At 50.5% G+C, this 25499-nt stretch overlaps 1 protein-coding gene and 1 long non-coding RNA gene across 9 annotated transcripts in view; one reads left to right on the forward strand and one right to left on the reverse strand.

Annotated features, from left to right (window-relative positions):
• Positions 1–25499, reverse strand: part of ATP2B4 (ATPase plasma membrane Ca2+ transporting 4) — a 98965-nt gene that overhangs the window by 42342 nt on the left and 31124 nt on the right. For 7 of the 8 annotated variants that reach the window (XM_077886606.1, XM_077886601.1, XM_077886599.1 and 4 more), the window contains one exon: positions 10597–11249. In XM_077886606.1, coding sequence (XP_077742732.1) covers positions 10597–10789 — 193 coding nt within the window. In that variant the 5' untranslated portion in view covers positions 10790–11249. Of the gene's footprint in view, positions 1–10596; positions 11272–25499 lie in introns of those variants that run through there. The other variant, XM_077886600.1, reaches the window with a different exon arrangement.
• LOC144307052 (uncharacterized) lies at positions 11101–15469 on the forward strand. Its single transcript, XR_013374018.1, has 4 exons — positions 11101–11323; positions 13229–13318; positions 14951–15069; positions 15281–15469. It is a non-coding gene; the product is annotated as an uncharacterized LOC144307052 (long non-coding RNA).

Genomic DNA, 25499 nt, shown 5'->3' on the forward strand with positions numbered 1-25499 from the left:
CAAAAACCAAAACCATTAGGGGAGGTACTCCAGACACTCGCCTGTCTGGGAGGGTAGACACAGGGTCCTGCATGGAGGGAAAGTATGTGTGGGGTGACCTGGCACTTGCACCCGTGGAGTTGGGGACTGGAGACCACTTTCACCTGCCAGTGCTTAGAAGAGGGAAACCAGGGAAGATAGTCAGGGGAGTGGTGCCCATGTTCTTATCCAGGGCCTTCTGCCTCCTGGTGCCCAGGTGCACCACCCTGGCCTCTGGCTGAGTGGCACAGCCAAGCTCTGTGGGGGAGTGGGTTTGGCCAAAGCACTAGAAGCAAACTGGGCTGCTTCTCAGAGGCTCTCTGCTTCCACCACTCTGGGTAGTCAGGTTCCCAGTGGGAAGGGCAAGCTAGGGCCTGGGAAAGGAGTGTTTCTGGGCAGGGCATCTTGACCCTCAGGCAGGCAGAGGCAGAGCAGCCAGGGGATCCTGGCTGGTTCTTTCTCCCCGAGGACCTGAGGGAGCGAGGCTGTGCCAGTTTGGGACCGCTGTACTGGACAGCCAGGTTGGCTGCAGGGAAATAGGAGCTCCCATCATTTGTTCATCTCCCTGGGACATTTCTCAAGGAAGCAGTGAGGAGATGCCATCCCCCCCCCCCCCCCCCCAATAAGGTGAGTAAGTGACTACGAGGGCAAAGCAGATAACAGCTATTAGAGATCATCTGTAAGGGACCTCCTGAGAGCCCAACGGAGGCCAAAACAAGAGCAGCAACAGTGAAGGTCAGGCTAAGAGCCCCCATCTGAGGTCATCCTGCCCTCTCTGGTCTCAGATTAATACCCTGTGATCTCTCTCTCTCTCCCGCTCTATCCATTCAGCCCTCACATCCTGGCAGCTTTATCTTCAAAGTATACCCAAGGTCCACTTGCTTCTCACTTTCCACTGCCACCATCCTGGGCTGAGCTGGCACTATCTCTTGCCTGGGTAATGACAACTGTCCTCTAACTGGTGACCTTGCTCCTACCCTTGCTATCCTGTGCCCAGTCTCCTCCCAACACAGTCACTGGAATGATCTTTTTCAAACTCAGTTAACCCCTGCCAGTCATCAGCTCGGGATCCTCTGGTGGCTTTTACTTGCAGTGAAACCAGGCACCAAGGGACACCGGGGTGGCTCAGCGGTTTAGTGTCTGCCTTTGGCTCAGGGTGTGATCCTGGGGTCCTGGGATCGAGTCCTGCATTGAGCTCCCTGCGTGGAGCCTGCTTCTCCCTCTGCCTGTGTCTCTGCCTCTCTCTCTGTGTCTCTCATGAATAAATAAATAAAATCTTAAAAATAAAAAACAAAACAAAAAAAAACTGGGCACCAAAGCCTTCGTGATGACCCGTAAAGCCCCTTGAGAGCCCCCCGCCTCCTGTCCTGTAACTCCTACTGTGTGCTCTTGTTCCCTGTGCCCAGTGAGCCTTCCTGCCGTTTCCTTGAATGCATGAGACAAGCTTCTATTCCAGGGCCCCGCACGGGCTCTTTGCTTGCTCAGCTTGTTTCACTAGCTAGGGCTTATTCTCTTATCATCTTGGGGTCTCTGAACACATGTCACCTTCTCACTGAGGCCGACCCTGGCCATCCTATTTAATATCATGGTTTCTCTGCTCCAGGATTCTCAATCCCCTTATCCTGTGTAACTAGTCCTCTCCAGACGTCTTCTCCCTAATACGTTGTATGACGCATTCACTTATTGTGTCTGTCTATCCTTCTCCACAAGGGCAGGATTTTTGTCTCTGTTCTTTAGGTGTACAGCAGTGCCTGGCACATAGTACGCATACAAATCTGTTGAATGAACTGAATGAATGAGTAATAAATCAGGTTGCTAACATTTAAGTGATAACTATGTGCCAGATGCTTTAGCAGGCACATTCGTGTCTTCTCATTCAGACACTGTAAAACCCTATGTGGCAGCTACTGTTAACCCCATTTTACATACAAGCAGACTAAGGCCCTGAGAGGTTATGTAACCACTTGGTTAGTATGCAGCAGAGTCTACACCACTCCCCAGGAAGCAGCTGGATGCCAACCTACACGTGGAGAGGGCTGGGGTGTGGAAGCAGCTACACTCCGCTGAGGCTTCATTCCAGGGGACTAACTGGTCCCTGTTTGCCTGGGGTTTGCCTGGGGTTTGCCTGGGACTTCCTGGGTTTGGGCACTGAAGCTCCTGCCTCCTGGAAACCGTAACCCCCCATGTGCCAGGCAAACAGGATGGCTGATCACCCTGCTTCCTTCGTGACAGAGCGACCCATATGCTGCTTTCTTCTGCGCCTCTGAGCAAGTTAGCCCTGTTCCCACTGTTCACAACTGGGCTGAAGTGAATTAGTCCTGTCTTTTTTCCAGTGCTTAGAGATGGTGACGCCAGGTCCCTCAGAGTCCAGCCTATGGATCTTATACTCGAGGAAAGGTCCATGATGGCCTTTTTTTGGACCCAAGCAAACCAAGCAAGACCCGTTAAGGAAAACAAAGAAGCTCAGGCCTTGCTCTTGCCTAGACGCGAACCTGCTCTCAGAGTCACACACTTACTGTGTTTTTGCCACTTTCTCTTATCTGTCTGTTCCACCTTAAGTGACCCTAAGCTCTCATGGTGGCTACCTTAGGACTGGCAGGTGGCTGTCCCAGTTCCCAGCAGGGTACCTGGGGGCAGGGAGGGCCTGCAGTGGCTGTCAGCATAGTAGCCTTGGGAATCCTCCTCTGACATGTGGCCGGACACAGGAAAGCCATGCCAGACTGGGAGCTCAGCCAATCCCCAATTTTGGGCTTTTCATTCCATTCTTCCTGCCCTCAGAGGCTCCCAGACCCTGCTCTCTGTAGCAGTAATTTCACATAAATACTTGTCTAGCCAAAGAGAGAGTATTAGTCCCTGATCTCTGCACTTGCTTCTCAAATACACAACTTCCTGGAGAGGGAAAGGAATACTTGGCAGGGAGAGAATGCTGGAAACACAGGAAAAGGATTTCCCTTAGAAATACATTTTTTTAAAAAATGAGAGGAATCTTTGTCCCCAAGAACATGAGAGAAAAAGCCCCACCCAAATCAGGAGTACTTTTGGCCCTAAGAACCAGACCGAACACATGAGCTGGGAGAGGCGGCGAGAACGTCAGGCTGTGAAGTCATTGCCCCCACCCCATGCTGGGGAGTTACACGGCCCCTGCCCAGGCTGGCAGGAGATGGAAAAGCAGCAGTGGAAAATCTGTGTCTGCTGGGAGCCTGTACAGGGAACCAGGGCTTGGGAGGAGAGGCTGCAGCACAGCCCTCAGTGGTCTGGCTCCAGCAGGGAAGGGCCAGGGCCAGCCTCCCTAGGACGCCAAGGACTGTCGGCAGAGGACCCCTTATGAGAACCAGCTCAGCCCCAGAAAGGGTGGGGCTAGGTTAGACATCACGAGGGACTTCCCAGCTGTCTGAGTTATGGTGCTTTGCCAAAGAGACAGCAGAATCTTCTCCCATACAGAGAGCACAAGGGAGAGGTTTCTCTGGGTTATTTCGAAGGCAGTCCTCCTTGGTATATGAGAACAGACATCAGAACATGTTTCAGATCCAAAAAAAGAATACTTGTCAGGTCCTACCGTAAAAGCCTTGGGTTGGGGGCTAAGGGGGAGAGGAGCTTAAAAACAATGCAGGGACCACAGGCTTTAACCAAATGCCACCTCTTGAGGAGGCAGAGCACCTTCCCTATGTCCCCCTCTCCAGCTTAACACCACTAACAGCTGGGAGATGTGCTCTCCCTCTGCTGGACTTCCAGCCCCTGGAGATAAAGCCATCTCCCCAGAGTCACGGCAAGAGGATGCCTGACTGAGGGAAGAATGGTCTTTTCGTCATTCTCGGTTCAGAAAATCCAGCAGCTCCGGCAGGGGATGTCTCTCCCTGTCTGGCCCTCTGCTCTATGCCTTTTCTGACCACTCCAAAGCTGGCACAGAGAAAGCAAGCTCCCTCATCTGCCCTCCGCAGCCCTCTGCTTGGCCACTTGCTCCTACACTGTGCGTGTGCTTCCCTCCAGTGTCATGCTCCCTGGTGCTCACACCTTGGAGCTAAATAAAAAGAGCAAAAGCCCTACTTCCAAGGGTAGACGAAACATCTGCCTCAGCCAAGGAGGGAGTGCTATCTTCCTCCCCACCCCTAGCTGATGTTCGATGCAAGGCAACAAGAAAGTTCAAAAACACAAGGGAACTTGCAAGAGTTTCTGCTGAGCTCCCAAAGGGATGCGGCACAAAGGATTCCTGGCCTGGTGCAAGGGGAGAGAGCAGACCAGGGAGGGGCCTCAGGCCCAGGAAGACTTCTTCCCTCTCCCCATCAAGCCTTCTCTGTGTACTGCCTGGCAGCATTATGCCAGCTTGCCCAGGAGCCCAGCTCTGGGCAAGGAGGCTGGAATAGAATTCGCAGAGCCTGGGGTTGGGCTGGGAAGAGAAGACCCAGAGCTGTCACACACTGTTGGCCTCATTCAGCCCTGGGCACAGAACTCAAGTCAGACAGGGAACTCCCAGGATGCAGCATGGAATTCCCTGCAGGGGGAGGAGGAATGGAGGGGGGCACTTTCACTCTCCTCTTTCTCCATCACTGACCCTCCTCCTTCCAGCTGTTGATGCTGCTTCCGGTGGGTTTGGTGGAGGCCTTTCCCGCCCCTCTATAAAGTACCAAGTATTTCTTTTATGAAGCGACTGGACTTGCCTCAAATATTCACATCGCAGCGTAGCTGCCTCCTGGCTGTTTGAGCTGGTCTGCCCACCTGTACCCTTTCACTTCCCTCCAAGATATTCTTCTGGCTTGATTCTCTCTCACATCTTAGAGTAGTGCTAATAGATCTGCCCAAAGCATGATGGGCAGAGTGCCCCAGACTGTTGATCTCTGCAGCCATGCCCACATACACTGCTTTTAGGGAGTTGGGGCAAGAGTTCAAGGTGATGGTTACAGGGCAGAGGGCTGGAGGAAAGAGAAGGATTTCACGTGGGTTCTCTAATTGACAAGCTCTTCAATACAGATATTCTAAAACACACTACATGCTCTAAAGATAGAAGAAAATGTCAAAGAATCCAGTTGCCTTCTTCCTCTCACATCCCTCCCATCCCATATTCACTTGCCTGGTTTTTTACTACCCCCCCAACACTAACATTCTCTAAAGCTATGGTCTCTAAGTAGAGCGCATGCATCCATCTGCTGGAGTGTGGGAGAAATACCAGAACTTTTTATATTACTTCATCCACTTTATTTTATTTTTTAAAATACTTTTTAAAAAAGATTTTACTTATTTATTTGACAGAGAAAGCAAGCACAAGCAGGGGGAGCAGCAGAGGGAGAGGGAGAAGCAGGTTCCTCACTGAGCAGAGAGCCCGACGTGTGGCTTGATCCCAGGACCCTGGGATCATGACCTGAAGCCAAAAGCAGACGCCTAACCAACTGAGCCACCCAGGTGCCCCTAAAATACTTTTTAAGAAGATTTATTTATTTGAGAGAGAGACAGTGAGAGAGAGCACAAGCAGGAGGAGGGGCAGAGGGAGAGGAAGAAGTAGGCTCCCCACTGAGACGGGAACCCAATGCAGGGCTCCATCCCAGGACTCTGGGATCCTGACCTGAACTGCAGGCAGATACTTAACTGACTGAGCCACCCAGGTGCCTTATGTCATCCACTTTAATTTCTTGCCTATATTACTGTGTAAACAATACTAGTGTTGGAAGCACTAATAGCAATGCTGTAGTGTTGTGGGTAAACATTTATTATTCATTACTGGGGCTATGTGTTCAATTTTTTTGCAGATTGAAAATGTTGCTGGAAATTTCAGTCTGCCACATGGAGGAAGGGCCCATCCCTGTATGTCCCAGCTTGTAGAAAAATGGACAATGCTTGGTAGAACATGCCACTGACCTCAAAAGGCTTGGGAACAGGAATGCAAGAGATCTTCAGGTGGCAGGAACTATTACCCTAAATCCTACAATTAATGAACCAGGATTGTAATTTGGGCTGGATTGTCTTAAAGCAGATTCTTTCACCTCCTGTTTGTAAAAAGAATCTCAGCTCCCCAAACTTAGGGGCTGCTCAGTAATTGTGCAAGGCAAAGATGCTTGCACCTTACGTCTGGGACATTCAGTGAGTGGTAGCAATCACCACAGAGCACGGCCAGGCCAGAGCTTCCCCAGGCAAGCAGATGTACAGGAGTCCATATTCGCCTTCTAAGTCCCTTCCTGTTCCCTGCAGTCCCTTTGGCTCAAGAGCCCATTTTGTATGCTTCCATCACACTCAGCTCTTCCCCACCACAGCACTGTGACAGTATTTCTGAAACTGCCTTAGTTACTGTATCCTCTTGTCAACTCTAAGGAAGGAGGAACTGTGCCTGTTGTAAATACCGTGGTGTCCCCAGTACCTGATGGATGTTAAATGTGTGTTGAAATGTGGCTGCAAAGGAACTGGAAGCCCTCTGTATACTTGTGAGGCCCTCAGCTCTGCAGAGGAGAAAAGAAGTCACAGGGTACAGAGAGAAGTGAAATAGAAATTCCCACCACCATTCTTCTTGATCCAAATCCATGGAAATTGTCTACAGCTTTCTGAGAGAAGCCCACAGGCAATGATTTATTGTCAAGTCAGGGCTCTCCTTGTCTGCCCTTTCTGGCCTGGGCCCAGACCTTCCTCCAAATTGCTGGCCTAGCTCCTCCTCAGAAGACATCATTCTTCCTCCTAAAAAGGGAAGCAGAGCTGAGGACCAATGTGGAAAAAGTTCTACGGGGAAAGAATTCATACAACCTTCTCCCTAGACCAAAGAATCTCATTGGGATTGTCTCTTCTTACCACACACAAAGACTGAGACTCGGGAAAATATCTTCTCTTCCCCCTAAGCCACAGTGATTCCCATTCCAGAGTCACAAAGCTTTCTCCTGTTCACCGAACCACCACAGAAAGCCACTGGAAAGGTAAAAGCCTATCCTCCAGGGGGTATCATCCAAACACTCTTCTCTCTGGGGGTTGGAGAGATAGGTTGTTGGGGGCTGGGGGGTGATGGAGAGGAGACAGAATAGATAATAGAAGGAAGTGGATGAAGAAATTGGAATGAAGAAAGAAGCAAGCCAACTAAGAAGCTTCCATTGATGTGAAATGCTCAGATTTTCCCTACCTAAAACCCAAGCCACGGAGCTCACTCACGGAGCTATAGCCTCAGCCCTGCCTCTCTGCTTTTGTTTGACAGAGCCATGAAGCCTGAGGCCTTTAGCTGCTGAGATGTAAACTTGTATCCTCTTTCACGGCTCTCCCATCCCATCTAGTTTCCCTAACTTTCCTTCCGTTTTTTTACACACACACTCAGCCTTGTGTCTGGTTGTGAATGGATGCTGTGGAAGCTGAACACCTCCCAGTAGCCTTGCATCTAGTCAGCTCTCGGCCACTGGGGCGACTGCTCTTGCTCCAACCAGCCGCGTGTACTCAGGGAACATAAGCCATCATTACATTAATATTAGCACTGGGTCACAATTAGACATTTTATCAGGCACTGAAATATAAAACAAACTTTTAAAATCATCTCTCCTTCTGAGATTCTCTGTGTTGCTGCTCTAGGGTAAGAGGCAGGAGAGCATTCACAGACTCAGTCAGAAAACATGATCTAGGGGTGTCTCGGTGGCTCAGTGGTTGAGCATCTGCCTTTGGCTCAGGCCATGATCCTGGGGTCCTGGGGTCCTGGGATCTAGTCCTGCATCGGGTTTCCTGCAGGGAGCCTGCTTCTCCCTCTGCCTGTGTCTCTGCCTCTCTCTCTGTGTCTCTCATGAATAAATAAATAAATAAAATCGCAAGAAAGAAAGAAAGAAAGAAAGAAAGAAAGAAAGAAAGAAAGAAAGATAGATAGATAGATCTATTCCATCATGTTTACTTCACCTAAGAAGTTAAATGGGTCATTCAAGACTTTGGGTCTGGAAGGGGGCTTGGGGGATGAGTAGAATTAAATCTCACCTGCCTCTACAATTGTGTAAATCTAGAATAATAAAACCACATTAGGGTCATAAATATTATAAACTCCAAGTTCCATAGGCCCCTTAGTAGCTATGGTTTAAAACAGTCTACCAAATCTACACAAAAGATGCTGTCAACCCAGCAGAGAATAAAAGGGAAGGGTCATATTCTAGGAACCCATCTCCCCAGTCTTACTTTACCAGGTTTCCAATCGACAGAATTCAAGCACCAGGTGAATTTCTTTCTTTCTTCTTCTAAATACCGTGGTGTTCAAGTCTGCAGGGGCCTCCCACGGGTGACAAAACTATGCTAGGCTGTCAGGCACCTCAGTGTGGTCTTCAGTGAACGGGCTGGCTTTTTATAGCATCTGCTCAACGAGGGACCGGGATAGTGATGCTCTTTTCTCAGCCTGCCCCACTAAACAGCTCAGCATCACCTCTGCCTGGGGAGAGACTTCCGTGTCATAGCTCCTCTGTGTGTCCTTTTCTATGCCTTTATTCCTCTTACACACGAGGAGGTAACTGTTGGCACTGGGGAATAAATATTATCCATGGAAAAGCTGTTTTCAGACACCCTGCCTCCCTAGCTCCAGGAGCAGCCCTGTGATAGGCCTTATACTGAAACAAGTCAGGATACAGATTTGTGATCTAAGGAAGCAGGGGGATGGCAGCAGACAATAGCACCAATGGTAGGGGTAGGGGTAGGGGTGCTGGGGTTCAGGCACAGCCAGGGTCTGCAGCAGCAGAGGCACCTGCCATCAGAAGGTGTGGCTTTCAACTTTCAGTCAGAAACTAGGACTGGGAAAGAATCGAAGGGCATTAACTACATATATAACATCTGCTATCTGAAGTTGAGATTAGAGTGGAATATAGGATGGCCTTTGGGAATGGAAGCTCTTTGGGAATCAGGAAGAGCTGTAGCAGCTACAAGAAAGGAGTTGGAAAATTGGGAGGAAAGTCTGGATCCTGCTGTTAGGAGCTTCCCAGGTTCCAGCTGATTTGGACTCCTGAATTTCATTTTGTGAGAGAAACAACTGACCACAGTGATCAAGAATGGGGTAAGAAGGGAAAAGAAAGGTCCTGCCTAAATTCTGACAGGTGTTCCTGAGCTCCTGTATTTCTCATCGAACATATAATATGGATAGCCTTTATTTAAGGCTGATACTACTCTAAAAGTGTCAGAATAAAGAAATCTAGCTACAAAGTAATCCAAAAGGTAGTCATTAGATTCTAGCCAGAAGGCAAAGAGCAAGCCTTGCAAAAGCGGCTAAGCACTGCCATCCTAACCAGATGTCTTTGACATCAAGAAGTGAAAGGAAGAAATGCCCAGGAGCTATGGTAGCTTTTCTAGAGGAAATAATACATTACACTCCATGGGCACTCACGCTTTGGCACATCTGGTATCACACACACAGGCTCTGTTTTAATCTGAGACAACCCATTTTTTGAACACCCATGATAAGCCTGAGCACGGTACGCACATCATATGTATATATAATCCCAATGGATTAGTTCCTATAACTGGATGGCTAGGTATTAACATCATTTTCTTATTTATTTATTTATTTATTTATTTATTTATTTATTTATTTATCATAGTCACACACAGAGAGAGAGAAGAGAGAGGCAGAGACACAGGCAGAGGGAGAAGCAGGCTCCACGCACCGGGAGCCCGACGTGGGATTCGATCCTGGGTCTCCAGGATCGCGCCCTGGGCCAAAGGCAGGCGCCAAACCGCTGCGCCACCCAGGGATCCCCCGTCTCTATTTTAATGAGGCAAAATTTTATATTACCACGGCTTATCAGGCCCCTGAACTGAGCCGGGCAAGCGTGAAGCCAGGTTTCCCATTCTCTTTTAAGAAGAGATTGAGAACTATATTAAAAGGGCACCAGCTGGGGTTGAAAAAGCCATCGATAATTTCCAGACATGAGACAAAGTGAATAATCGAAAGACAGGGTAGGTACAACTGTGTACCCTAAAACTGCCCATCCTGTTTCTAACTGTCCATGACAGAGAAGTGTCACATCGGGTAGATGGACGTATTCACTTCTTTTGTGCCCCTTCTCCCCAGTTACATGGTAAGATCAGTGAGGAGTAGAATTGTATCTTAAATTCTTTTGTAATCAGAGACAGATACTGAATAAGAGGCCCGATTGTTTACTAATGAAAGCATCTCTAAAATGGTATTTCAATTGGTAAAATCGAAATACAGGGGATCCCTGGGTGGCTCAGCGGTTGAGCATCCGCCTTCGGCCCAGGGTGTGATCCTGGAGACCCGGGATCGAATCCCACGTCGGGCCCCCTGCATGGAGCCTGCGTCTCCCTCTGCCTGTGTGTCTGCCTCTCTCTCTCTCTCTCTCTCTGTGTCTCTCATGAATACACAAATAAAATCTTAAAAAAAATAATAAAATCGAAATACATAGTCTCCTTTCTGTACCTTGATAGAGAAAAAGGAAGAATGGACGATCTTCAGAGAGCACCACCTCTAGGAAGGACATGGCTCTCCACGGCCTCACCCTTCAGTGCTTCCAATACTGCATTTCTCTCAAAAGACACAGATACACACCAGTGGGGTCTCCCAGTGCCTCCTCCAGGAGCTGGGAAAGCAATCGTTTCGGACACGGGTCATCTTGCCCTGGTCCCCGCCCCCGACACGGCCTTTACCTTCCACGGGGTTGGTCTTCAGTCTACTGCAGAGGTTCATGACGCCTCCGTAGTGCACATTGATCTGGTCGACTCCATCAGTGGAACGCAGCTCCATGAGCTTCCTCAGGTCCATGACGGTGCAGCCAAAGTCCCCTTCACGGCTCTCAACCGTCGAGTTGGCCGGCAGAGCATGTTCTGTTGGGTTCGTCATCTTGCCTCCCGTTACCCGGCTCCTCGACCAGAGAAGACGTGGGGCTTCCCTTCAACTGACCGGGAACTCCCGCCTTCCTGCCTCACTTCTTCTTACTTCTGGCTTCTCTGGGAACCCAGTGAGGAGAGCGATGGGACTCTATCCTGCGTGAGGGGCCTCCTGCCCCGATCCTTTCTTGGGTGGGGAGCTCGGCAGCGGGAGGAGGAAGAGGACGGGGGAACTGAGTGGAAGCCGGACCACGCGACACGAGGATTGGGGTCCCCGGGCCGTGATGGAAGTGGTTGTCCAGGGTAGGTAGGTTCCTAGCTTAGACCAGCTCGCCCAGATGGAGGTGTAAACAGGATGTGCATGTTACCATGGAGGTCACCTTAGCAACAACCAGCAACTGCAGTGGTAGAGAGGCGGCAGGAGGAGGAGGAGGAAGAGGAGGGCTCCCTGGATACCACCGGCAACTAGGTCTCTGGAATAAAGATTCAAAGACAGACAAAAACGATTAGAGAGGCCGTGAGGATCCAGCATCTGTGAGGGCAAGAGGTACTCCTTCTAGCACGAGGGTTTAGGTGACAGTTGATGCCCGAGCTGAGCTGATACCTGAGGCCTGAGCTAAGTGAAAGGACTCCAGAGGGGCCCTTTCCTCCCCAGGAGGCCCCAGCAGCTGTAAACTGCCATGTAGAGAAGTGACGTCACATACGCCCCAATCCCCCCATCGTGCTGCTCTTGAGCCAGGTGACATGAATCCGGCAGGTTCAGAAACTTGGAAATAAGTTTCCAAGAGTTTCTTGCTCTCCCTGTCTGTTCACTTGAGGGCCTCACTATGAAATCCTTTAGCATGACCTTTGCCTCTAACTGGGGTGAAGAGGTCAGAAGAGGAGGCTGGACCAGAGGGATCTGGAGGCCGGCCTGTCAGTCTGCCACCCATGTCCCGGAACCCTGCACCCATACCCAGCACCCCGTACCTGACACACACATTACAGACCAGGAGGAAAGCCCGGTAGATGATGTCCAAATCTTCTGGGACCCCTGAGAATACTCAGTCGCCGGCCGTAGGGGAATCCTGCAGCCTGCTGTGGTGGCCAGCAGGCCAGGTACTGCATTCAGATCTCCGAGCTAAGCCCCACCCCTCTGAAAAGTTTCATTCTGTCCAAGAAGGGAGAATAAAGTGCTCTGGCAATTGGAGATACAGGGTGGAGCCTTTTTACATAAAGGGGACAGAAGGGCCTCTGAGGAGAAGGAAGAGAGTTTGAAGCATATGACTCTTCAAGTTCTTTGGGGTGGCAGGGGTAAGATGGTTATTGGTTCGGGTCGAGCCCAGGGTCCTGGCAAGGTCAGCGGACAGTAGTGTCAGCTGGTGTGTGAGTGGGCACCAGATGGTCTCAGATCAGCAGTTCTCCCCTCACAGAGGCCTGTGCTCCCCCTCTGACTAGGGCGAGTGACATAGCCATGCACAGCTGAGGAGATAGAGGGCTGGAGGTGGCCAGGCTCACCTGGGCCCTGTCCTGGGCTTCAGAGAGCAGCTCCTATGAGTCATGTGGGACCCACTGCCACGCATCAGCCACTTATTTTATTTGTTTGCTTATTTATTTGAGACAGAGAGAGCGGGGGATGGGCAGGAGAGAGAATCCCAAGCGGACTCCACTCTCCATGCGCAGCCTCATGGGGCCTTGACCCCATGACCCTGAGACCGTGCCCGGAGCCAAAATCAAGAGTCAGACGCCTAACCGACCGAGCCACCCAGATGTCCCCACATCATTTCAATGTGAAGGGACTAAAAATAAACTGTGAAGGGGCGCTTTCTGACTGTAGCACCAGAACAAACATGGGGTCCAGCCTTGGTTAAACAGTCCCCAGTGACTTGAGTTCAGTTACCAGGAGGTGGCAAGAAGCTCTGGATAGTCCTTCTCCAATACATCGATGACACCCGCCCTTCTAGAAGGTGAACAAAGAAGCACAAGAACCCTCAGATAAGGGCTTGCCTCTTTTACTAGTTACTTTTCCAAAAATCCCATGTGGTCAAAATTCCTGCTGACTCCCATCAATCCTATTCCTGGCAGGTTCCAGGGGACAGAGTTGGTTACACTCCTCTCTCCCATAGTGGCACCCTCTGCCTCCTCCTTTTACCAGAGATTTACTGATCGAGTGATTGGTTTTTAAAGGTTTTATTTATCCATGAGAGACACAGAGAAGGGCAGAGACACAGGCAGAGGGAGAAGCAGGCTCCCTGCAGGGAGCCTGATGCAAGACTCGATCCCAGGACCGCAGGATCACACCCTGAGCCAAAGGCAGATGGTCAACCATTAAGCCACCCAGGTGTCCCTTACCAGAGGTTTTTAGAGCGACTCTGACTTACAGGGGGTTAAGCAACCAGGGTTGTTGCTATTGTTTTTTAAATATCATACTGCCTTTCTTTCTTTTCCCTTTTTATCTGCCTTTCTGTTTTAGATGTCACCTCGTAGCCTGGGGAGCAGAGGTCCAGCAGGAATATGAGGAGTGCATTAAAGTCCTTTCATCCTGACTGGCACAGGGGCAGAGGTGGTACCGCAGACTATCCCCACCAGTTCAGCTTCCTGCCTGAGCCTGGAAGCATTGGGAAAGGCCAGAGCAGTCAGAAGCCCCATCTTGACCCTTAAGTAGAAACTCCTTAACCTTTTAAGAGGATGTTGAAAACTATGCTGATAGAGTGCTAAAGTAGAAATCAGATTTGACTTTTTTTCTCTTCCCATCCACTGTAATATATGCCCCTTGAAGGCAAAGGTCTGCCCTCATCTTGTTCATTGTTGTATCCCCGAGTGTCTGAGGGTAGCCTGCACACAGCGGGCATCAGGCTACTTTGTTGTTGTTGTTGTTGAATACCTGGTAGCAGATGCAGAACCAGGTTTACCATCTTTCCAGGCACCCTTCGGGCAAGTCACATGCCTTCCTTAGGGCTCAGTTCCTCCCACCTTCACCTGGGGGAGAAATCAGCCCTACCTCTTCACACCATCCTAAGAAAGTGCTAAAGGACCAGAATGAGAGATAGAAATAGTGCTTGGAAATCTGGGATGAAGGATGCCCAGCGTCCAGTAAGTCTTGAGTGATGGGAGAAGGCTTACTTTGATCTTAAATTTTAAAAAAAATTTTTTTTTTATTTATTTGTGATAGTCTCACACACAGAGAGAGGGGCAGAGGCATAGGCAGAGGGAGAAGCAGGCTCCATGCACCGGGAGCCCGACGTGGGATTTGATCCCGGAGACCCGGATCGCGCCCTGGGCCAAAGGCAGGCGCCAAACCGCTGCGCCACCCAGGGTTCCCCTTACTTTGATCTTAATGAACTTTTGGGATCGAGCCCTTTAAGCAGGGCAAGCTCCCTGTGCCCCTCCATCCTTCCTTGCCAGAGGGAACTCCCACCTCCCCCCACCCCCCACCCCCACACACACACAAAAGGAAAATCCCAAGGCAGCTTCATTAGCAATAACCACCCGCTGGGTTATCACCATTGGCAATGCCACTAGGCGAGGCGGCCTTACATTTCTAGAAAAGGACAGTCTGAGTCAGAATTCCTTACTTTGAACCCCTCCCCTCAAGATACCAAAGAAGAGTGATCTTTTTCACTCACGTAGGCAACCAATGAGAAAGGGACACTTAGGATTAAAACTGATGGGGCATGTGGACAAGAATGAGATTTGTCTGCTTCAGGTTGCTTTAGAGACAGAGAAGGTCAAGCGCCCAGCTGCCGGCACAGAGTCAAAGTGGGCAGTGTTAGCTGGGGCCCTGGCTTCAGGTGGGATCCCTGTGGAAGTTCTTCTGGAATTCGCAGGCATTGCAGCACCCATACTTCTCTCGGAGCTCTCATGTGAGCTCTCTGCGACTGCGGAGGCTGCCTGGCCCCTATCCTTATTAGGCAACTGGCAACAGTAATCTGGAGGAGCTCACACAGCCTCAGCCTCAGCCTCAGACACAACTGCTCAAGACGCCTGGGAGGTACCACCTCTTGTCAGGTCAGGATTAGTCATTCAGCTCGGGGCATTCTGGGTAAGGTATGTTCTCACTCCCAGTTCCTAGCATTTTGTCAGCATAAAGGATGATAGGACAGAAGAGCAAACCCTCCCACTGCTTCCTTCAGGGGCAAGGAGTTGTATTACTTTACATGATCACTGAATCATTGCAATGTTTTTCTTCCTAAAGTCCTGCAACATCTGTTCTGCAATGTGGAATGACCTGTGAAAACACTGTCACATATCAGTTCTAGGTAGGACTGCTGGGAACCCCCCACCTCACAGATGAAGACACCGCAGTCTGACGAGGCAAGAAATGATCTAGTCTTTGGCAAGTCAGCGCCCTTGGCTGTCTGGCGTTCTTTTTGTTCCCCCTTACTCTTCCCCTGGAGCCTGGACCTCCTCATTTTTTGACAAACATCTAAGAGATCCGTTAAAATGCAGCATCTCTGGAGTACAGAAAATACCCCTTTCCACTTAGAGAAAATGCTGACTCTTCCTCTTGCTCTTTCTCTTTCAGAATCAACTATAGTACATCACAGGGGCCGAAACACACCCTCTCCGGATCCAATACACACCTGAGAAGCAAACCACCCCACACTTCACAGTAACTCAGTCCGCAGTGAGGCTTGCTAGCAAGTTCTGACACAGCTGCCAGAGACAAGAACCTCATGCCCTAAGCCACCAAACCATAAACAATAGTGAGACACTCTGTTTCCTCCAATTTTGTCCAAGGAATCCCTTACTCTTGGAAACTTTCCCGAGTGCTAAGGAAGAGATCCATCCCCAGACTACGAGGAGAAAGGGTAGCTCCTGTGTAGGGGACAGAGGAGGGTCTTTTGATAATCCGAGAGGAACCCACCCTCTGAATCGCCCCTGCCAAAGGCTGCTATTGAATCTGGCACGATGCATGGGAAATGAAGTATGAATGGAAACGGGAGAAAGGAAGCAGGAGGGGCCAGGGGTTAGGGAACCAGGCTGGCTCAGCACTGCAGCCAGACCTGCCTGGAATAATAAGGGCTATACTCAGCTCCGGCCTCCAGGCTGCAAGCAGGGCTGCCGCTCAGTAGAGCAGAGTCTGGTGCCCCTGGCTTGTCCTCTTTATCAGGCAAGAGCCTCCGCTCAGAGGTGACTTGGAACACTCAGAGATGCTTTGGTTGGAATGCCAACACCATGGGTCACTGTCATGCAGGACTGAGAGGTGGAGGAAGGAAGACTGTGAAGGGGCTGGGGGAGCAGGCCAGTTGCACCACAGAAGGCACCAAACTGAAAAACGAAACCTACAGTGGAGGGGAGGGGGCTGCTTTCTCTCCTCTGATCCCAAGGCTCCCTCCCCCAAGTGAGGCTCTGTTTTCGTCCCTACTTGCAGCAACAGGGAAGGGACGAGGTGGGGGGTTGGAAGGGAAGGAAAAAATGTTAGTTGAGCGCACACAATGAGCCAGATACCATCGTAGGCACTTTGTGTGGAAATGAGAGAGAAATCACACTAAGGCACATGCGTGTGTGCTATACAGTGCCTAGCACGCGGCTGATACGTAGTGGTTGCTCCACACGCAGTGGCTCTTACCATCATTACATGCATTGTTTCACTGAATCCTTACCACCAGCCCAGTAGGGAGGGCACCGCCATTTGATGGCAGGGAAACAGAGCTTCAGAGAGCCAGGATTCGTGCCCTAGTCTGAATCCAAGCCACCCTGTTTCAAGGACAAGGACAATCCTGTGACAAAAAGGAAAAAGGCTTTATCTCCTAAAGCCTGATGAGAAGGTCCACGTAAACTTTTCTGTCCCTTGTCCAAGAGCCAGCCCTAAAGGCTCTGAAACAGGTCAGGGAAACACCTCCTCAGTGGTGATTTGAGACAGAGCCTGCTCCAGATTCTCTCTCTCTCTCCTGTCTCCAGAAGTGGCATTTCTTGTTCCATCACCTACAGTTTCCGAAGCTTTACTTCTCCTTTCAGGCACTCCCATGCTTCTGAGAGGGCCATGCCCTGTCAAAAAATCTAGTAAGCACTTGAATATGGCATGAAAAATATGGCTGCCTGGAGTGAAACATCCCTGGCTGGCCCTACTCTCTGGAGGTCTAAACCCCACACAGAGGTTTATCTGCTCCCTCCTCATTACAGGCCTCTTATTTCCATGACCCAGATCCTAGCCCACTCTTGCCAGTTCTTGCCACTCAGGTCTGGCAGCCACCATCCTCATCACGGTGCTGGGCTCTTCCTTTCCTCCCCGTGCCTGCCCTGCCTGGTTGCTCCTCCAATGCCCACTGGCTTGCAGAAGCAGGCCTGAGCACACACAGTCTACTATGTATCTACTGAGTCTACTGAGTTCTCGGTCTATTGAGGCCCTTTGGAGGCATGTGGGAAGAAATTTGGAGACAGAGTACGTTGGCTAAAGTTTATGTGGTGGGCATCACCCATCATCATCCCCCAAAGCCATGCCCATGACAGGAAGCCAAGTGGGGGCTAGGGCACCAAAACCAGGCCTCCACGTTGACCACAGGATGGCATGATGTGACCTGTGATCCTGCTCTAGGTCCTGGAGCCTGGTGCTAATTTGCAGCCAGCTCCTAGGACCTGGGTTCCAGAGGATACTCCCTTCCTGAAGAGAGAACATCACTTCCCAGTTAGGAGGTAGTATACATGAGATTCTCTGGCTTACTCTTCTCCTCCCCATCTGCCATGCTGAGTGATTCTTCAATTCCACAGCAGAAATGTAGTGCCAGAATCAAAGCATCTTTCTGGAGAAAATGTGTCACCCTCCAACCCTGAGCCTCAGGGATCCAGAATTCTCCCTTCTTCTCCAGAGTCACTTTGTACTTCTAAGTTAAAACTAAGTCTATGCACACCCTGGACTCATCACCTACTCTTGGGTGCCCCCCCCCCAAAAAATGATCATGCAAGTTCAGAAGGGGGCACATGTAAGGACGTTCACTGGGACGTTACTGGTGGTGAAGGCAACCTGGGATTTTCGTCCAGTGAGAGGCAGAATATATGCACTAGATAATAGGGGATATTATGCAAGAGTTAGAAACCCAGATCAGATGTACACACAACAACACTAGTGATCTTAGAAATATTACTGGGGTGGAGCGGAGTGCTTTAATAGCTCTTACACAAAAACACATGATCTAAAGTGATGCTAGACATTTTAAGGGATGTATTTAAACAAAGAGATATATGTGAGCCCATTAGAATGTTGCTCCTGGGCAGAGAAGGGGATAGATATGGGATAGGGGGTAACAGTGGGCACACAAATTGGTTTGCATGGGCCAGTGATAAAATGGGCCATGAACTAATGGTATGGTAGGCTCCTTGCTCTGTACCTGAGATCCACACAAAGAAAAGCAAAACATACCATGATCCTGGAAACTTGCAGTCCTATAGGGGTTGTATTGTCTAAAATATGCTATGGTAATGATGACCAAACTTATCTGTTTGGGCCTGATGCCTTCGGGGGCAGGGGAATGTAGGACCCATCGAGAGCACAAACTTTCTCTACACAGTGATACCAAGAATCGATCCAAGGTTGGTAGCCTGTTCCTAATCATCTGGCTTGCTGAGATTCAGCTCATGTCAAAGGCCCCAGGAACCATCGAGATGAAGACAGGAAGCTTCAGGGCATGGGTTGGGATGCTAAAGCCGAATGCGCCTGAGAGTGCAGTGTCACCCCTCTGGCTCTATTCTAAAATAGCATCAATACATCAAGAAGAGAAAGGGCAGTCCCTCAGACTCAGAGACATGGGGAATGTACCCTCTTCCACATAATCTGAATCATACTGGCCTGGTCACCTCTGTGGCCTCCTGTGACCCACTGGGTGTGGGGGAGCATTCCCAGCAAGCTGTAGATTTAAAAAATGTGGAGGATGGAACCATAACACTGACCACTTCCTTCAGTTGGTTAAAGAGGCCAGGAGCCAATTTCAGGTGGGAGTGACAGGGCCATGCAGAAGGTCTGTTGTTTAATGAAAGGGGTGCTGGCAGCCTCCCACCTGCTCATGGTGAATGCTCAGGATATGGGTTTGCAAGGGCCTCTGCTTCTCACACCCAAGTAGGGAGCAGCTCCCCAGAACCGGGACAGGACACAGACCTTGGGTAGTAACACGCATATGTCCAGTACATATACTTTCTTGGACAACATACATTGCCTTTCTTGGGGCTGCTTTCTGTGGTTTTGCCACATTTTGGTTCCAAGAGAACAAAGGGGCTTTTTAGCAGCTGGATTGGATCTTGTGTTATTTTTAGAAACAAATTTCCGCGGAGTCATGCCAGGCCGGTGGAGAGGGAGAGGAGGGTCAATCTCCCTTGGGTACTGGAGCAGGATCTGGTAGCTCCTAGGTGTCAGGTTCTGGTGGAGCCCTCGGAGGGGAGTGGGGAGACCCCTGACCTCGGACTAAGGAGGCCACAGCTCATCCACCAGAAGGAAGTGTTGCCGGCAGCTGTTCTGCCACCAGAGCTGAGCAGGAGGGAGTAATATTCCTGTATGACCCAGACAGCAGCCAGGGTACCACACATGGACGTCAGGCCTGAATGACAGTCCCATCACCCCCCTCTACTTCATGGCAGTCTCCCCTATACAGAGCACAGAGAACCCCCCATGCCTCCCCAGCCCTTCCCTCAACCCACCCATCCCCTGCAAGTTCCAGGCAGATAAGCAAGGGCTCCACCCCTGAGAGGATGGCGTGCATTAGGAAAGGGGACTGGGGGCACTCCCTGATAACATGTCACCCCATCAGCCCAGTTTTGCCCTTCCTGTTCACTAACTGTACCGACGGCAGCCACTATGCCAGCCCTGGGCTTTAGAAAGTGGACAAGCCATTGTCCCCTGCATTTGCAGCCCTTCTCGGAGCAGTGGTTTACAAGCTCAGGTAAGCATCAGCATCCCTGCGGGGGTGGGTACCACCTATGGCTGGGCCCTGCTGCTGCCCCCAGAGTTTCTGATTTGGGGGTGTGAGGGCAGGCCTGGGAATATGTTTCTAACAAGGGTGCTGCCATGGCTGGTCTGGGACCCACACCTTGAGGACCCCACAGAGGTTAGGAAGCGTCTCCACAACCACATCCCGAGCACCTCCCGCAACACCAGCTTAAGGTACTGTGTGGGCGTTGAACAGGGGCCCAGTTCGGGCAGTGTTCTTGGATCTAGGCTGATAGCAGAGGGGCACGGGAGGATCTTGTCACAAATCTCCTCCTGCTTTTCCTTCTCCCAGGATGCTGACCTCTGCTCCCATTCACCATTCATCTCAGGGCACCCCCTCTTCCTGGAGGCACCCACAATCCTCCCTAGGAAAGCTTCTCTCCTGTGAGTCCTCGAGAAAATGGACTTAAGAGGACCTCCCGGAACTTGCAAACGGGAGCCAAGTTTTAATTGGAAAGTTGAAACAAGCTACCCCTGAGCTTCAGAACAACCTCTCCTAGGTTCAGGGGAAGCTGAGCACCCTCTGCACCCGTTTCCTGCAGCCCACAGCAGGAGATAGGAGACAGAGGGCTCCTGACGCACGTGATGGGAAATGTGCAAACCCAAGACACTCACCACCCGCTTTGGGCTCTCCCAGTGTTCCTGCCCTGGCCCATCTGGACCTCTGGCAGCCTCCCCCGCCAACCCCCCACCCTCGCACCCCCTTGGGGGGTCCTGCCTGCTGCTCCAGGCCCAGGCCATGGCCAGTGCAGCTGGGGGAGAAGCAGCTGTTTTCCTGTCGGGGTGACAGGCTGCTATAAACACCCGCTCCAGGTTGCTATGGCAAAGCAAGTGTGTAGCCGGGCTACAGTGGAGCTATTTATGTGCCTGTAATGGCAGAGTGGTCTGTTTTTTATTATTTTACTTATAAAGCTTTCCTTCCCCAACCCCCTAATACAGCTTAAAAAAAAAAAAAAAAAAAAAAAAAAAGCCACCGCAACTTCCTCAGGAACAAAAAGAGTATAGCTGGGAAACAGAGCTTAGGACTTGAGCCAGGAATGGGAAAGCTGAAGTGAAGAGTATGATACGTTCATCTCGAGCAGGGGCGGTGTGGCTTCTCGCTTATACAGGCCTGTGCCTTGGCTCCTCAAGGAGCAAGGCCAAACTCGTGTCCTCTCACCTCTGCACCACATACAATATTAAAAGGAGACAAAGCCACTTTGTCTCCTGTCTTTTTGTTAAAGGTGGGCGCCCGCCAGCAGCATTCCTACCCTCTTGCCAACAGCCCCCACTGGCTGCCAGTGTCATCAGGGTGAAGACACCAAGGATCCCACCAGAAGTCATGGAAAAGGAGCCCCCAAACATCCCCCTGGCTGGAGGTCTGCAGGGAATGACTCTAGAGGTGCCTTTGTGGGGACCCGTGTTTCCCCACTTATACAGAGAACTTTCATCCAATTCTCAGCTCTCAGGGAGCTCTGGGGTGAATGGGTACCCTGCACAAGACAGGAAGTCGTAGTCAGGATACCAAGGACCCCTAGCTGGTACCAAGGAGTTGGCACTCAAAGCTCAGATGCTGAAAGATAATCAGAAGTGAGGTTGATTCCTCCTCGGACACACACGTCTTCAAGGCACCAGCACATGGGAAAGGTTTCTGGGAGAGGAGGTGGGGAGTGATCAGAGAGTAGCCACTGGCTGGGGTCACTGTGGCCTTCTGCTTCCTCCACTCGTCCAACCCAAAATGAAGTGAAAAATAAGAAAAAAGAAATGGGCAGTGGGTGATAGGGCAGCTCAAGAAGGGCCAGAGAGAGGAAGGAATTAGCCCATGTAGTAAACACACACACACACACACACACACACACACACACACACACACCCCTAAGCCAAATATGTGTACCAACTTTGACAAACATGCTACAGGCTGCGCATCACTAAATGACATCCAAGTAAGAGAGAGTCACCTTCCAGAAACAGCTGGAGGGAATACAAAAGATGCTCCAGGATTTTATCTCCCTCTTTTTCCACCTTATTCCAGATTCTTTTGGATTTGGTATATCCTTAGGAGGAGGGATCAGAAAGACCCCACTGCTGATGGGTATGTTAATCAGATAAAATAGGGGAGTATTAAAAAGAGCAAATCCAACGAACTGTTCCAGTTCCTTCCATCTCAGATTCTAACTGAATGTTTTCCGATGCCGCCGTAACTGTGGAAAGATACTAAGGGAAACCACCCAATGAGACGGGAAGAGGGCAGGAGAAGGGGGAAGCTGCTGCTTTTCCATCAGGAAAGCACCCCTGGCTGCCCCAGGACAGCCCTGGTTAGCTGACAAAGGCCCGCTGGGAAAGTCAAAACTTGGGACAGAAATCTGTCTTGGCAGTACCTTGGGGTCAAAAGAGCAGAGTGGTTGTGGTTTCTAAGCCTGTCAAACCAACTGTCATCAGCATCCCACTGTGCCTGTAGGACAAGAAGGGAGGACGGGGGAGAAGAGGAAAAAGTCCGGTATGGGGCACTGTCCTGGACAGCTGAGAGTGAGTAGGCTGATGACAAGGCTGGTGTCCCAGGCACTGGTGTTTCTATTCCTAAGTCTCAGGATATTAACTCAAACTAAGTGGCCATTATTGAGAGAGACATAAAAAGACAAAGAGAAGCAGACATGTCTCAGGACCTCCAAGGTAGATGAAGCTTCCAAAAATCATGGGGGGCTAGAAAGAACATCTATTCACACATGCCCAGATCCATGGTGACAGACACAGAGCCCATTGTTGAAGACACAAATGGCAGGCAAAGAAGTAACCCAGCCTCAGCTGGCCATTGTTGATGGAAGAGGAGAGAAAAGTGGAGAGTGCTGCGTCCTCTTCTTCCAGGTGAGCGGAAAGCTTGTCTTACCTCTCTATCCCAGCCCCTGGGCCAGTGCCTCACCTAACATGGACTTAATAAATGAACCAGGCTACTCTGCTCCAGTATGCTTCCATTTCCTTCCAAGGAAAGAAGAAACATGGATGTCCCAGAAGGAGACTCAATCTCCAGAGAGAATCAGTGACCTGGAAGTCCTAAGAAACACTTCTTCACCACTTGCTCCATATCCCCCTCCTCTCTCTTGGGGTCCTGGAAGACCGACTGGATTGGTGCATCTCTCTTGTTCCCCTGGTCACAGTCCCAGGGCTCTTCTGGTGCAGGCAGAGGGAGACCAGCTATCATTGCAGAAATTGCTCGCTCACTAGGGAGAGGCAAAGGTAAAGAATTTAAGCTCTCCCAACACCCATTCAATTCTAAACTCCCACACACAGTATTTTAAACACCACTGCAGTACCTCCAAAGAAAAGCCTGGGAGAACTATGGTGATGGTGATGGTAGTGGGGACGCCTGTAGGAAGTGGCAAAAAAGGATTCTTTCGCGATTATTTCTGAAGCACTGTGCTGCCAGAAATCATAGAAAAAAATACCCAGCACCAAACTCTTTGGATCTCATCTTTTCCTCCCTATACCTCATTTCCAAGCTTCTCACTTTATTTTTTTATATGTGTGTATATCACTTTTCCCATCTCTCCCTCTCTCCTGGTCTACCAGACTCCTTCCTTTCTTCTCTCCCTCCCTCCCAGCTCCCCCGACCCCATCTATCTCGGTCTCAAAATCTCTCATTCTCTTTTCCACATCTTCTGCAACAGCATGATTGGATGGAATTCCATTCTCCTTATGTGGTAGTTTCTGGAACCGATCAACCCGGTCCAGTGCACATTGGCTCAAGCAGTGGCATGCTGAGAAGCAGTTGGGCACTTGTGGGGCTGTCACAGTGAGCACCAACACAGAGCCAATCCATGCCTCTGGGGTCATGGGCAATGGACCAAGGGCACACAGAATGAACTCTCTGAGTCTGTCTGCATCCTCCCACAGCCTCTGCAGCTTGCCTGGCTAAACGAAATATGTAGCATCCAACTGTGCTTGAAATATAGGCAAATGGCCAACATGGAGGCCCCAGAAGTGAGGAGCCCTAACGAGATGGGAGAAAAGAAAGGGTACGACTATTCAGTGGATTAAAAGCTAAAGTTAGGTTTAGCATGCTCAGCCGCATTCCCAGTCTGGCATAAATAAGAAGACAGCCTGATGGAGGAAGGGGCTGGGAGCTGGACAGATGGAAAGGCACCTAAGTCCACAATCTGACTCTGGCTCCTCTCAAAGCACCCACAGAAGTGGAAAAGTCAAGAACCCAACACAATCAGCTAGTGCTATCCAACCACAAGCTACCAGATAGCTCCATTCTCCCACTTCACTTTCATTTGGAGTGTAGCACACATGCGTAGGGAACAGACTTCTGGAGGCTGGATCCAGCTCCCTGGCGACACGGCTGCCTTCTGCCCAACCACTTTGTGAGGATTCGAGGACTCCCAGAGGGACCGTGACCCACCAGAGCCAGACCTCTGCTGGCATCTTACAGTATCTGCCCAACGTTTGCTTCTGTAAAAGCTTACAGGAGTACCCCCCCCCCCCCCCAGGCTCACACACTCTGGCCAGCTGCTCCAAATCAGTAAGCTCTCCATCACCAGAGAACAATCCTTCTCGGCAGGCCAGCTGGGGGAAGTGGGGGAGTGCTCTCCCTTCAGGATCTCAGCCCTGAACCCTCCCTGTGCGAGCGGCCAAGTCCCAGGAGAAGCTGAGGACACATCAGCGGCTCTCCCTGCCCCCTCCTCCTGTAGGCAGCGGAGAAAGAGGACTCCTCCGAGGGGGAAGTCCCGGGGCAGCGAGGCCTGGAAACTTTGCCGTCTAAGGCTGTGGAATCCTTCTACTGGGCTCCTGCAGTTAATCACTGTGGCTCCCTGGATTCCCGATTTGGGCTTTAAAAGGTAGCACCAGAGCAAGAAGGACAAACATGTTGAGGAGATGAAAAAGAAAAAGAAAAAGAAAAAAAAAACCAGTTGGTAGAAGCTAACAGATAACCACCTCCAACACCAGTCTTCTGAGCAGCTGAGGAAGCGTGAGGAGGGGGAGAAGAAACGTGCAGGAGCAAAATAAGTATAGACCACGTTTCAGAATGCTCTTCAGGGTTCCCGGATAGTGTTGCCTGTCTTTATACTCCAGACTCTACAGAACACCTCACTCCCATTGCTAACCTCCTTGTGAGAAGGGGTTGGGTTGTCTGAAACGTTCTCCTCTTAGCACATCTGAAAGATCAGAGGCTCTTGTCCCCTTTTGGAAGAAAGAGCCCAGAGAGCTCACAGCTGTTAGTGTGAGGCTTTGGGACATTAACTTCCAAGATGGTAGAAGTGGCCTCTTAGGCCAGGTTTCCATGGTTTCCGAGAGAACAAACAGAGGTTTGGCTCTGAAGAGGGGTAGGAGGGTGAACTGCCTTTTCTTCCTATGGGAATAGTTTCAAGAGCCAAGACAAGAGGGGGATATGGTAAACTGCTGAGGAGGTCACAGAAAATTCTAGGAGAAAGAAACTGGACAGTCTTGACAATTCCCGTTCTTTCTGGGGAGGCTGGGGTGGAAGGCCCCCTTAACAGGATATTAAGGCAATTCTCAGGGGCTGAGATAAAACTAGGAAGTATAGGAAGACAAGCAACTTCTCTCTCTAACGTGCCCAGCCAACCTCGAAGAATGGAGCAGAAGTTGAGCTGCTTTGGGAAAGGCAAGGACCTCCAAAGATTCTGAGTTTTGCTCGCAAGGAGGGCCGGGAGCCAACCATCCCCAGAAGTGACGTATGGAGGTGCTGATCCCCAGAACTGAAGCCCATCCTATCAGCCATCCTTAATGCCAACAATAGCACCCTACCTTCCCGGGCCCCCCAGGCAGGACTCTTTCACTCTTTTTCCAAAGGAGCCAGATGGGGCAGCACATGGTCAAGCGCCAAAATGCT

The sequence above is a fragment of the Canis aureus genome, chromosome 38, assembly GCF_053574225.1.
Source record: "Canis aureus isolate CA01 chromosome 38, VMU_Caureus_v.1.0, whole genome shotgun sequence".
NCBI classification, from domain to species: Eukaryota; Metazoa; Chordata; class Mammalia; order Carnivora; family Canidae; genus Canis; species Canis aureus.